The sequence below is a fragment of the Chiloscyllium plagiosum genome, unplaced genomic scaffold (genome assembly GCF_037043375.1).
Source record: "Chiloscyllium plagiosum isolate Xiang-an unplaced genomic scaffold, Cpla_swu_hap1 HiC_scaffold_5, whole genome shotgun sequence".
NCBI classification, from domain to species: Eukaryota; Metazoa; Chordata; class Chondrichthyes; order Orectolobiformes; family Hemiscylliidae; genus Chiloscyllium; species Chiloscyllium plagiosum.
Genome location: NW_028270143.1, coordinates 87887212 through 87902349, shown reverse-complemented (window position 1 = coordinate 87902349; position 15138 = coordinate 87887212). Strand labels below are relative to the sequence as shown.

The 15138-nt window shown below is 41.0% G+C and overlaps 1 protein-coding gene across 4 annotated transcripts in view; it reads left to right on the top strand.

The window, feature by feature from the left end:
* The window catches only part of enkur (enkurin, TRPC channel interacting protein), a 52592-nt gene that overhangs the window by 18565 nt on the left and 18889 nt on the right, over window positions 1–15138 (top strand). For 3 of the 4 annotated variants that reach the window (XM_043690475.2, XM_087987433.1, XM_087987432.1), the window contains exon 4: window positions 7630–7776. In XM_043690475.2, coding sequence (XP_043546410.1) covers window positions 7630–7776 — 147 coding nt within the window. Of the gene's footprint in view, window positions 1–7629; window positions 7777–9882; window positions 10382–15138 lie in introns of those variants that run through there. The other variant, XM_043690474.2, reaches the window with a different exon arrangement.

Sequence of the window (15138 nt, the reverse complement as noted above, 5' to 3'; positions counted from 1 at the left end):
CCTTCCCTTTAACCCTGACAGGAATATACTTTCTCTAGATTCTTGTTATCTCATTTCTGAAGGCTTCCCATTTTCCAGCCGTCCCTTTACCTGCGAACATCTGCCTCCAATCAGCTTTCGAAACTCCTTGCCTAATACCGTCAAAGTTGACCTTTCTCCAATTTAGAACTTTTAGATCTGGTCTATCCTTTTCCATCACTATTTTAAAACAAATAGAATTATGGTCGCTGGCCCCAAAGTGCTCCCCCACTGACACCTCAGTCACCTGCCCTCCCTTATTTCCCAAGAGTAGGTCTAGTTTTGCACCTTCTCTAGTGGGTACATCCACATACTGAATCAGAAAATTGACTTGAACAAACTTAAGAAATTCCTCTCCATCTAAACCTTTAACACTATGGCAGTCCCAATCTATGTTTGGAAAGTTAAAATCACCTACCATAACTACCCTATTATTCTTACAGGTAGCTGAGATCTCCTTGCAAGTTTGTTTCTCAATTTCCCTCTGACTATTGGGGGGTCTATAATACAATCCCAATAAGGTGATTATCCCTTTCTCAGTTCCTCCCAAATAACTTCCCTGCATGTATATCTGGGAATATCTTCCCTCAGCTCAGTTGTAATGCTATCCCTTATCAAAAATGCCACTCCCCCTCCTCTCTTGCCTCCCTTTCTATCCTTCCTGTAGCATTTGTATCCTGGAACATTAAGCTGCCAGTCCTGCCCGTCCCTGAGCCATGTTTCCGTAATTGCTGATATCCCAGTCCCATGTTCTTAACCATGCCCTTCGTTCATCTGCCTTCCCTTGCTTTGAAATAAATGCAGTTTAATTTATTTGTCCTACCTTGTCCCTGCCTGCCCTGACTGTTTGACTCACTTCTGTTCTCAGCTATACCTGTCTCAGATTGATCTCTTTCCTCACTATCTCCCTGGGTTCCCCCCCCCCCCCCCCCCCCCCCCCAACCTTACTATTTAAATCCTCCCAAGCAGTTCTAGCAAATCTCCCTGCCAGTATATTAGTCCCCTTCCAATTTAAGTGCAATCCGTCCTTCTTTACAGGTCACTTCTACCCCAAAAGAGATTCCAATGATCCAAAAATGTGAATCCTTCTCCCATACACCAACTCCTCAGCCATGCATTCATCTGCTGTATCCTCCTATTCCTGCCCTCACTAGCTCATAGCACTGGGAGTAATCCAGATATTACAACCCTTGAGGACCTCCTTTTTAACTTTCTGCCTAACTCTCTGTAATCTCCCTTCAGAATCTCAACCTTTTCCCTTCCTATATCGTTGGTTCCAATGTGGACAGTGACCTCTTGCTGGCCCCTCTCCCCCGTGAGAACATTCTGCACCCTCTCTGAGTCATCCTTAATCCTGGCACCAGGGAAACAACACACCATTCTGCTTTTTCTCTGCTGGCCACAGAAATGTCTGTCTGTACCTCTGACTACCGAATCCCCTAACACAATTGATCTCTGGGAAGCCGATATACCTATCGTTTCATTAGAGCCAGTCTCAATACCGGAAACTTGGCTGTTCGTGCTACGTTCCCCTGAGAATCCATCACCCCCTACATTTTCCAAAAGAGCTTACCTGTTTGAAATGGGTATATCCACAAAAGACTCCTGCCCTAGGTGCCGACCCCTCTCACCCTTCCTGGAGTTAACCCATCTATGTGACTGTATCTGAGACTTTCCCCCCTTCCTATAACTGCCATCCATCACATACCGTTGCTGTTACAAATTCCTCATCGCTTCTATCTGTCTCTCCAACCGATCCACTCGATCTGATAAGATTCGCATCCAACAGCATTTCTGGCAGATATAATCTGCAGTAACCCTTAAACTCTCTTTAAACTCCCACATCTGACAAGAAGTACATATCACTGCAAAGGCCAGTTTTGCTCCTTCACAATCTACAGACCCAGAAAATAACACCGTCTTATTCCTCTACAAACACTGCCCCAGGTTAAATTAATAGCTATGGCTTATATTTAAAGTGATTTGCAAGAGAACAAATGAGAGGTGAGAGAAAAAAAATTTTCATGTAAGAGTGGTTTGAATGTACTTCCTGGAATTGTGTTGGATGCAGGTTCAGCTGAGGCATTCAAAAGGACATTCAATTATTATTTAAATACAAAAGATCTACAAAAGTGTCCTGCAAAATTGCAAGGTGGCAGTTCACCACCACCTTCTTGGGACCAACTAGGGATGGGCAATAAAATGCTGACTAGCCAGCAACATCCACATCCCACAAACAGGTATAAAAAAATGAAAAGGCAGAAGATTGGCACAAAGTCACAATGGATAATAGCTGGTGCAGATACAATGACCCAAGTGGCTTCCCTCTGCACTATAACATTTTGTTTGAAATTCTCATTGACCGTACTTAGTGTGTATGGTACCATGAATGGTTATGATTTCGTGTTAATGATGAAAGGATTTGAGGTTGATGGTTGCAATATTGACTGTAGAAATTATTTGAATTGAGGGGTGAGCACTCTTCTTATGGGACTGTCGGACCTCCTTGTGTACACAGATCAGGAAAGCATGCCTTCTTGACAGAGACTTCTCTGCCAGTGGTTTCAGGCATCATAGTCACACCTGGCTCCTCTGAAGAGAAAGGCAATCGTTCTGTATTTTCTTTTGCTTTAGCTGCAGTTTTACAAGGTGATGTTGACCATAACTGTTGGGTGTCTTTAATAGGGTATAGTAAATGGCACCTACAGATCTGATACTCTATTACTGCCCTTGGGGCCACATAGGTGGTGTAGATTATCTGCTTGGTTTTACCAAAAGGGTTCCTTGATAGAGTCATGGAGTCAGACAGCGCGGAAACAAACCCTTCAGTCCACCTACTCCATGCTGACCAAGTTTTCTAAACTAAATTAGTCCCATTTGCCAGCATTTGGACCATATCCAAATGCTGGCAAGAATTATAGCTGGGGGCAGGGAAATTATGATGCGGTGAGGCATGACTTAGGATGTGTGGCTTGGAAAAGTAAGCTTCAAGGCAAGGGTGTAATTGATATGTGGAGCTTGTTCAAGGAACAACTATTGAGTGTCCTTGATAAGTATACCTGTCAGGCAGGGAGGAAAGAGTCGTGTGAGGGAGCCGTGGTTTAATAAGGAATTGGAATCCCTTGTTAAATGGAAGAGGGCGGTCTATGTAAGGATGAGGCGTGAAGGTTCAATTGGGGCGAATGAGAGTTATAAGGTAGCCAGGAAGGACCTGAAGAGAGAGCTAAGAGCAGCAAGGAGGGGACATGAAAGGTCCTTAATTGGTAGGATTAGGGAAAACCCTAAGGCTTTCTATAGGTATGTCAGGAATAAAAGAATGACTAGGGTAGGAATAGGTCCAGTAAAGGATAGTAGTGGGAAGTTGCGTGTGGAGGCTGAAGAGATTGGGGAGACACTGAATGAATACTTTTCGTCAGTATTCACTCAGGAACAGGACATTGTTGTCGATGTGAATACTGAGTCACAATTAAGTAGAATGGATGGCTTTGAGGTATGTAGAAAAGAGGTGTTGGAAATTCTGGAAAGGGTGAAAATAGATAAGTCCCCTGGGCCTGATGGCATTTATCCTAGGATTCTCTGGGAAGCAAGGGAGGAGATTGCAGAGCCATTGGCCTTGATTTTTATGTCCTCGTTGTCTACAGGAGTAGTGCCAGAAGATTGGAGGCTAGCAAATGTGGTTCCCTTGTTCAAGAAGGGGAGTAGGGATAACCCTAGTAACTATAGGCCGGTGAGTCTCACTTCTGTTGTGGGCAAAATCTTAGGGAGAATTGTAAGGGATAGGATTTATGAACATCTGGATAGGAATAATGTGATCAAGGATAGTCAACATGGTTTTGTGAAGGGCAGGTCGTGCCTCACAAACCTTATTGAATTCTTTGAGAAGGTGACTAAGGAGGTGGACGAGGGGAAAGCGGTAGATGTGGTGTATATGGATTTTAGTAAGGCATTTGATAAGGTTCCCCATGGTAGACTACTGCAAAAAATACGGAGGTATGGCATTGAGGGTGAGTTGGAGGTTTGGATTAGGAGTTGGCTGGCTGGAAGAAGACAGAGGGTAGTAGTTGATGGCAAAGGTTCATCTTGGAGTGCCGTCACTAGCGGTGTTCCACAAGGATCTGTTTTGGGACCATTGCTGTTTGTCATTTTTATAAATGACCTGGAGGAGGGGTTAGAAGGTTGGGTGAGCAAGTTTGCGGATGATACGAAAGTCGGAGGAGTTGTAGACAGTGAGGAAGGATGTGGCAGGTTACAGCGGGATATAGATAAGCTGCAGAACTGGGCAGAAAGGTGGCAAATGGAGTTCAATGTAGCTAAGTGTGAGGTGATTCACTTTGGTAAGAGTAACCAAAAGATGGGGTACTGGGCTAATGGTCGGATACTTGGTAGTGTGGATGAGCAGAAGGATCTTGGTGTCCATGTACACAGATCTTTGAAAGTTGCCACCCAGGTAAATAGTGCGGTGAAGAAGGCATATGGCGTACTGGCTTTTATTGGTAGAGGAATTGAGTTCCGGATTCCTGAGGTCATGTTGCAGTTGTATAAGACTCTGGTGCGGCCACATCTGGAGTATTGTGTGCAGTTTTGGTCGCCATACTATAGGAAGGATGTGGAGACACTGGAACGGGTGCAGAGGAGATTTACCAGGATGTTGCCTGGTATGGTAGGAAGATCGTATGAGGAAAGGCTGAGGCACTTGGGGTTGTTTTCATTGGAGAAAAGAAGGTTTAGGGGTGACTTGATAGAGGTGTACAAGATGATTAGGGGTTTAGATAGGGTCGACAGTGAGAATCTTTTTCCACGTATGGAGTCAGCTATTACGAGGGGGCATAGCTTTAAATTAAAGGGTGGTAGGTATAGGACAGATGTTAGGGGTAGGTTCTTTACTCAGCGAGTCGTGAGTTCATTGAATGCCCTGCCAGTAGCAGTGGTGGACTCTCCCTCATTATGGGCATTTAAGCGGGCATTGGATAGGCATATAGAGGATAGTGGGCTAGTGTAGGTTAGGTGGGCTTGGATCGGCGCAACATCGAGGGCCGAAGGGCCTGTACTGCGCTGTGTTCTTCTATGTTCTATGTTCTATCCTTCAAAACCTTTCCTATTCATATACGTGTCCAAATGTCTTTTTGAATGTTGTAACAGCACCTGCATCTACTACTTCCTCTGGTAGTTCATTTCACAGACAGTTCCTTTATTGGAGTCATTGCTCCCCTCTCAGGACGCAGCCACTAATACTATCCAAAAGATCAAAAACCTGTGCGAGGTGACTGCTCAAGAATGAATGAATAGTAGTAGCTTCCTAGATATTTAAAGCAGACTATGATCAATTTTCAATAGTTTTTAACAATCAAAAAGTTAAGTCTCTTGCAATTGATAAAGACTTCTGGCTGAACTAAAATACATGGAATACCAGATGTGTTGAGCCAGTAATTCCCTCTGAACCTGTGAAAAACAAATCAATGCAGTGAAGCTGACAGCCATCTTTTATTGGTCACATCAAGGTGTACTTAAATGATGGCTTTCAGAAATAAGGCTTTAGTGTCATGAGAAATACATTTAAAGGCAGCAAAATGTGAGATTCTAGAGAAAACACTAGCACATCTCTAGCAGGAACTAGAGAATCAACTGCAAGACATTCAAGGTAATGATAATCTTGATGGTAACTGGAATGCTTGACCACCTGGCAGTCTTGGAAGCAGGTCTCCTTCCATGACCCTGCAGATGCCAACCTGTTGATGAAGCACTATTGTTCCATCATGTTGAGGATGCTTATTGCTTGTACGCTCTGTGCTGGGAGTACCATCTCCTTCAAACTGGAGCACTCTCAACATCCATCCTCCATCCCTACTGTCTTATGGAGTGTTAGCTGGCCGCAGAGAATTCTGCCACTGTTAGCGCTCTTGCATTTTTTGCATTTCTTGCTGATACTGCTGTGATTCCGCCTGCTGCTTCTCATCAGAAGTTCAGGTCATTAAGTTGCATTAAGTTGTTGCTCCCATGATGTAGTTCAGGTTCAGGGAAGTTAAGATGAAGATGAGTAAACTCTAAGGTAATTCAAAGTGTTCCAAAATGTAGGATATGACACTCAAAACAGTGAAATTAAACTCTCACCTCTAAACCTGCAAGCACACAAAAGCCTTTCACTGAAATGATAACAGAAAGTGCTGAAAATGCTCAGCCTGACTGGCAGCATCTGTTTACAGAGAAAGAGAATTAAATTTTGAATTGAATGTGACTCAGAGCTATTTGAATAAGGCCTTGCACTGAAGATATCACATATTTTGAGTTTGCTGTTACTTTGTTTCACAGTTCAATTAATCCCTGCTATGCTCTCATCTTGTAAACCCTGGCAGAAAATACTTAGGAAACCTCTGTAGTGGCTGATAAAGTTAATTGCATCTTACAATATTTAAATTCCTTTACTCTATAGCTCCACAGATTATCCTATTTGCATACAAATCCACCCTGGTTAAACTCTAGCAACAGGATCTTGTCAGGTTCTTGATTCAGCACCACTTTAATTCACTAATTCCTAGCTCCACCAATACCCAAACTGACATCCACTTGACTGTTAACTTTCTGCACTGACAACTCCACCATTTCTTCAGAAAGTATTGAACTTCAGCCATACCAACCCTACTTATTTTACTTCTAATTTGACCATTGCAGTTATTGCTTGAGCTCTAGCTCCAAGGTAAATATATCTTCTGAAATTTATGGAACATGAAACAAAATGCATGTGCAAGCAGTTCAGTCTGTTATTTATCATTGCCTCTTCTTACTTCATTCTTTCTCTTAGGTTTATACAAACTGAATCTGAATTAAGCTTTGACCTGTAGTTTTTCAAATATTGTGAAAAACAAGTGGGCAAAAGCAACTAAAAGTTGTAGAAAATGTTCAAACAGATGAGTTGCTGCTGATGCATTCCAGGACATTTAGTACAATGTAGCTGTTTAATATTCAAACTCTACCTTTAGCTAACTAAGCCAAAGGATTAAGCAGAAGAAAAGTTCCGTCGAAGTCCAATCTTTTAAGAGAGGCTGAGAGTTTCAACTAAAAATTGTAATGTGGACATTAAAAAATGGCAGTATATGTTAAACCATTAATGTGAGATATATAATTATTTGAAATTTTATCTAGTTTATTTTAAATACTAACATTTTAGCCAGAGATGAAAAGAAGTGTCAGAATTTTTTTCCCCAAAAGTATTTGAGTGATTTACAATGCCACCTAGTGCTACAACAAGTAATTATTACAGAAGTGTGATTTGGTATTAGTCGTCCAATACCAAATTGGACTAAAAGTTGTAGACCACTATGAGATCCTATGACAGCATCTCATAGTGGTCTGACAGGTAATTGTTATAAACATGACAGGTAAATGAATGTTTAACATTGAAATTCTAATTAGAACTATCATTTTACATTGTTAACTTTTGATATGAAGTAAAAGTTTGTAGACAGGAATTGCATACTATGTATAAATGTTTACTTATGTTTGAAGTCAACAGAAATATTCCAAAATCCTACATCTGTGATTCCAGTTATCCAAATATGCATTAAATGTTAATTCATAAAATGGATGCTTAGTACTCTGGGCTAATTTTATTTGCAGGACTTTGGTAAAATCCCAGATTATCTAATTAAGCAGTCTGAAGAGGAGAAGAAAGCACAAGAAGAATATGATGCCTATGTAAAAGAGCGTATACGACAAGGTTCCATGAAGATGTTGACTGAAGAGGAGCGGAACAGAGTGTTGTCGGTTAGCAATGATTACCACTTCCTAATATCATCAAAGAAACAGATATCTGGCTAAAATTTCAAAATAGAAAAGATATGAAAGGTATAAGCTAATGAGATCATTAAGTCTTTTTCGCCATTCTGTTACCTTGTAATTCTCCCAGTGCAGCTTATATTCACTGATTTCTCCAGCTCCTGTATGGATTCAGAATGGTACACTTTTTCCATTATCATCAATTTACAGTTATCCCAATCTCCTTCCCAGTTCATGTTGATAGTCTTTTTATTGTCTAGCATCTCGTTAGCACCTCCTACAACTTCCAATTCATGCTTTTAGTCCTTAGTCCATGCATTCACATTTGCAATCGCAGTTCATAGTGTCATTTTGGCACAGAAAGAGGATATTTGACTTTTCGAATCCATGCCCCCTCTCTGTCCTGCAATCTAGTCAGCCCTATTCCCAGATGCTGTTCCTGTAGCATTACGAGTTTATTAATGATACCAAAATTTCCTTTTGGTATATTGAACATCTCTGTCACATCACATTCAAAGACAGCAAGGTCCCAGTCACAGAGTCATAGAGATGTACAGCATGGAAACAGACCCTTTGGTCCAACCTGTCCATGCCGACCAGATATCCCAACCCAATCTAGTCCCACCTGCCAGCACCCCGCCCATATCTCTCCAAACCTTCCTATTCATATACCCACCCAAATTCCTTTTAAATGTTGTAATTATACCAGCCTCCACCACTTCCTCTGGCAGCTCTTTCCATACCTGTACCACCCTCTGTGTGAAAAATTTACCCCTTAGGTTTCTTTTATATCTTTCCCCTCTCACCCTAAACCTATGCCCTCTAGTTCTGGACTCCCCGATCCCAGGGAAAAGACTTTGCCTATTTACCCTATCCATGTCCCTCATAATTTTGTAGACCTCTATAAGGTCACCCCTCAGCCTCCAACGCTCCAGGGAAAACAGCCCCAGCCTGTTCAGCCTCTCCCTATAGCTCAAATCCTCCAACCCTGGCAACATCCTTGTAAATCTTTTCTGAACCCTTTCAAGTTTCACAACATCTTTCCGATAGGAAGGAGACCAGAATTGCACGCGATATTCCAACAGTGGCCTAACCAATGTCCTGTACCACTGCAACATGATTTCCCAACTCCAGTACTCAATACTCTGACCAATAAAAGAAAGCATACCAAATGCCTTCTTCACTATCCTATCTACTGCGACTCCACTTTCAAGGAGCTATGAACCTGCACTCCATATGCTACATAAAAAGTTCTTTCTTACATTCTCCCTTTCATCAGGCTTGGGACAAATAGATTTCAAGTGAAAAGAAAAATCTGGAAAGAAGAACATAAGGCAAGATCTGTGAAAAATAGGAAACCAATGCAATTCCTTGCTATATTCAAAATAATAATTGTTTAGTTCAACCAAATTTTGTTCATGGGATGTGGTGTCATTGGCTAGGCCAGCATTTATTGCCTATCCCTAATTGTTCTGGAAAAGGTGGTGGTTAGCTGTCAACCAAGTTTAATATTTGCATATTTATATCATCACCATAAACTATTCTCCTAAGTAGGAGAGCGGAAAAGTGGTGGAATATTGATAATGTCACTACACTACTAATCCACAGACCTGAGATAATGCCCCACAGCAGGTGATGAAATTTCACTGTAATAAAAAATCTGGAATTAAAAAGCTAGTCTAATGGTAACCATCATTAAATGTCAATATGAACCCCTCTGGTTTTGAAACCTGTCATCCTTATCTGGTCTGGCCTACATGTCTCCACACCCATAGCCTTCTAAAATGGCTTTGCAAGCTGTAGATTGTACTATATTGTTATGAAGTCTAAAGTAAGGACTGCAGTGGTTCAAGAGGTAGCTAATCACCACCTTCTCAAGGACAATTTAGGAATGCACAATAAATATTGACTTGGTCTACATCCTGTGATTTTAAAGAAGGATGGTTTAAGGGGTCATAACTAATGAGCTCTGCTTTTAAGGGTACGTAAAATAGCATTGAAATAATTAAACTAATTTAACTGTTAAACAAATATCATTCTAATTTTAATCAAAGTATTGATTAGTTTGCTTTTCTTTTTCTGGGTCTATTTTAGGGACTAAAGAGGAATTGGGCAGAGCTGAATCATGCCTATCAAAGTCTTTCCATTTTGATAGACACTCATTCGAAGCAAATGCACAAGGAGGTACTTGAGACCAAAATGAAAAAACTAGAACAGGACATTAACATGTTTGAGAAACATAAATTTATCTACATTCCACGAAACTAAAGCCCAAGATAATGTTGCTTTTTTGATTTTTTTCAAAAATGTATTATTATGCAAATATTGTCCCATTTTTGATGCTAGTATTTGCCCATATAAAATTTCTACATATTTCATACTTAAAGAATGCATTTATGTAAGCACAAAAATGAAGAGTTTGTGACAACTGAACGAAGTTGCGATTTATCTATGACTATGACTCTAAGTGAACAAAGTTACAATTTAAATTTATTATCAAAGATTTTCCTTTTTCTTAATTTGACAAGGAATTGTTGTTAATGACAATGTATTGTACAAATTTTAAATATTCATTATATATCAATGACAATGATTTATTCTGAGAAACTGTCACTGATTTTTGCATTTGGAGAAGCAAGCTGTGATATGGCATGCTGAATTAACTGAGCTACAAAAGTCACCAACCTATAGGTATTGATAAACTTTAATAGTGCAACATGTACAAAAGAAAGTGACTTGGTGTTCATTGTTCAAAGTTGTGGAAAAAATATCATGGAAGTAAATCAAGTATAGTTATTTGGTAGTACCAAACTTGAGTATTGCTGAAAAAAGACACGTTTTGTTGAGGTTGTCCATCTTGCACTCATCAGGACAATGCAAGGGATAAACCAACAGTTATATTATGAGCAGTGCTGATTAGTTGAACCAGATATAATGCGCATTTATGTTCTTTGTGTCTAAAAGTGGCATGCCTTTGCTTGTTCACTGCTAAAGGCAACACCCTGACCACCACCTACCTGCCTAGCTTAAAATGTAAGGAAAACCTGACAGATTACTGTCCATCAGCATTAATCGGCATATTGTCTATGGCAACACTTCCATTAATCAGAGTCTATTTATTACCAACCAGCACTTTTTTCTCTCACACAGTGTGAATGTTGATTTTCCACTTGAACTGGCATTTTTGCAAGTCACGCTGATGAAGAATTTCAACAGAATATATCTTCAGCAATACCAAAGCAAAAGCATTTAGCATAGGACATAATGGACGTGCCAAAAACGTTGACATTGCGCAATAAAATAACAAAGAAAGGACTCCCGTATAATTGAATGACACATACTATGATGGCAAACCAGCCAATGGAGGAAGCTAATTACCCTGAATATGATGACCTTGTCTGAATCCACATAAATGGTAAAACTTGAGTATATGAGAAAGCTTTGATGCAAAATAGCTGCAGAAGATGAAAATAAATGCAATATAATAGAGACAACATTGCTTTTGACATAAAACACTGAAGTAAATTAAAAACAACAGCATCACTCACAGGCACAGCCAGATTTCTTTAAGGATGCTGGAAAACTTAATGTGCTGCATGTTAACTGTGCTTATGTTCTTACCTTTGGGAAGGTTGGGAGTTAATGTCATAGAACATAGAACAATACAGCACAGAACAGGCCCTTCGGCCCACGATGTTGTGCTGAACATTTGTCCTAGCTTAAGCACCCATCCATGTACCTATCCAATTGCCGCTTAAAGGTCACCAAAGATTCTGACTCTACCACTCCCACAGGCAGCGCATTCCATGCCCCCCCCACTCTCTGGGTAAAGAACCCACCCCTGACATCTCCCCTATACCTTCCACCCTTCACCTTAAATTTATGTCCCCTTGTAACACTCTGTTGTACCCGGGGAAAAAGTTTCTGACTGTCTACTCTATCTATTCCTCTGATCATCTTATAAACCTCTATCAAGTCACCCCTCATCCTTCGCCGTTCCAATGAGAAAACGCCTAGCGCTCTCAACCTATCCTCGTACGACCTATTCTCCATTCCAGGCAACATCCTGGTAAATCTTCTCTGCACCCTCTCCAAAGCTTCCACATCTTTCCTAAAGTGAGGTGACCAGAACTGCACACAGTACTCCAAATGTGGCCTAACCAAAGTCCTGTACAGTTGCAACATCACTTCACGACTCTTGAATTCAATCCCTCTGCTAATGAACGCTAATACACCATAGGCCTTCTTACAAGCTCTATCCACCTGAGTGGCAACTTTCAAAGATCTATGAACATAGACCCCAAGTACCCTCTGTTCTTCCACCTCACTAAGAACCCTACCGTTAACCCTGTATTCCGCATTCTTATTTGTCTTTCCAAAATGGACAACCTCACACTTGGCAGGGTTAAACTCCATCTGCCACTCCTCAGCCCAGCTCTGCATCATATCTAAGTCCCTTTGCAGTCGACAACAGCTCTCCTCACTATCCACAACTCCACCAATCTTCGTATCATCTGCAAATTTACTGACCCACCCTTCGACTCCCTCATCCAAGTCATTAATAAAAATTACGAACAGAAGAGGACCCAGAACTGATCCCTGCGGAACTCCACTTGTAACTGGGCTCCAGGCTGAATATATACCATCTACCACCACTCTCTGGCTTCGACCGGTTAGCCAGTTTTCTATCCAATTGACCAAATTTCCCTCTATCCCATGCCTCCTGACTTTCCGCATAAGCCTACCATGGGGAACCTTATCAAATGCCTTACTAAAATCCATGTATACTACATCCACTGCTCTACCCTCATCCACATGCTTGGTCACCTCCTCAAAGAATTCAATCAGACTTGTAAGGCAAGACCTACCCTTCACAAATCCGTGCTGGCTATCCCTAATCAAGCAGTGCCTTTCCAGATACTCATAAATCCTATCCCTCAGTACCCTTTCCATTACTTTACCTACCACCGAAGTAAGACTAACTGGGCTGTAATTCCCGGGGTTATCCCTATTCCCTTTTTTGAACAGGGGCACAACATTCGCCACTCTCCAGTCCCCTGGTACCACCCCCGTTGACATTGCCAACGGTACTGCAATTTCCTCTCTTGCTTCCCACATAATCCTAGGATATATCCCATCAGGCCCGGGGGACTTGTCTATCCTCAAGTTGTTCAAAATGTCCAACACATCTTCCTTCCTAACAAGTATCTCCTCTAGCTTACCAGTCCGTTTCACACTCTCCTCTTCAACAATACGGTCCCTCTCATTCGTAAATACTGAAGAAAAATACTCATTCAAGACCTCTCCTATCTCTTCCGACTCAATACACAGTCTCCCACTACTGTCCTTGATTGGACCTACCCTCGTTCTCGTCATCCTCATGTTTCTCACATACGCATAAAATGCCTTTGGGTTATCCTTGATCCTATCCGCCAAAGATTTTTCATGCCCTCTCTTAGCTCTCCTAATCCCTTTCTTCAGGTCCCTTCTGGCTATCCTGTATCCCTCCACTGGTCTGTCTGAACCCTGTTTCCTCAACCTTATGTAAGCCTCCTTCTTCCTCTTTACAAGACATTCAACCTCCCTCGTCAACCAAGGTTCCCTCACACGACCATTTCTTTCCTGCCTGACAGGTACATACATATCAAGGACACGTCGTATCTGTTCCTTGAAAAAGTTCCACATTTCCACGACATCCTTCCCTGACAACCTATGCTCCCAACTTATGCTCCTCAGATCCTGTCTTACAGCATCGTAATTACCCTTCCCCCAATTGTAAAACCTACCTTGTTGCATGCACCTATCTCTCTCCATAACTAAGGTGAAAGTCACAGAATTGTGGTCACCATCACCAAAATGTTCACCCACTAACAAGCCCATCACTTGTCCCGGTTCATTACCGAGTACCAAATCCAAAAGGCCTCCCCTCTGGTCGGACAGTCATCCTCCAATAACTTGCGTACAAAACCTAGCCTAGCACTTCAGTGTAAGAAATAGAAACTGGAGTGTGCTGTTTAACCCTTTGAATCTGTTTTACTGTTCAACAAAGCTGTGGCTGATCTAGCTCAGCTCCACTATCCAATATGCCTGATAGGAACATCTGAATCAGGAACAGGAGAAGACCATTCAACCCTTTGAATCTGTTCTGTCATTCGATAAGATCATGGATGAATTGATGATAACTTCAAATCAACATTTTGCCTACCCCAGTAACCACTCATCCCCTTGCTTAACAAAAAATTTATCTGCCTAGGTCTTAAAAATATTGAAGGACTATATTTCCATCTTTTCAGGGAGAGAGTTCCAAAGACAATCCTTTCAGAGAATGAAATGTTGCCTAATCTCTGTTTTAAATGGGTGATCCCTGATTTTTAAGCGGTGATTAGGCCTAGATTCTTCCATGAGAAGAAACATCCTGACCACATTTACCCTGTCAAGACCCTTCAGGGTTTTGTGTTTCATTCCAGTTGCCTCTTACTCTCTTAAATTTGATTGGATGGAAGTCTAGCCTGTTCAACCTTTCCTCATTAGACAACCAATTTTTAAACCTTCTAACAAACCTTCTCTGAACTGCATCCCATGCATTAACTATGCACAGCACTCCAGATACTTTAGCATTTTGTTCCTTGTGATAAATGATAATGTTTATATTAACTTTCCATACCAGTATAGTGACCTTTTATGATTCATGCAAAAGGACACGCAGATCTCTGCATCTCAGAGGTCTGCAATCACTCACAATTTGGATGGTATGCATTAATAATTCTTCCCACCAAACTTCATAGTTTCACATATTATACTCTATTTGGCACATCTTTGCCCAATTACATAACCTACTTGTATCCCCTGTAGCATTCGCACATCTTCTATCTATACTTTTGTGAAACTTCCTTGTGTTGTCTGCATACCTTATTCTAGGTATCAAAATTAAAAATTACTGTCTCAATACCTAGTGTTGGAGATTAAGATTATTTTTCATTTGTGCTAGTGGGGTCTACTTATGAGCAATAGGAGGCCCTTCAAAGGACAACAACGTTGAATAAGACACTCATATAATACAGATTAAAGGCATCTGTTATCACAGAATTCTGAAAGTGAACCTCGTATTGACCAACTATGTCAACTAAACATCCTGGCCACAGGCAATCTTGACCACATCATTGAATAATACAAATTAATCCAAGTAAATGCATGTGAAACAGAAATAACGTCAAGCAAACTATAAAGTTTCACCAAAGTTCCATAATTCACAAACATTCTAAGGTCTGCGTAATGTCTAGGAGTTGCTTCCCTCACACCTTGGACTATAAAATGTACACACATTATCCTTGTATGCAATCTGCCTTTCTT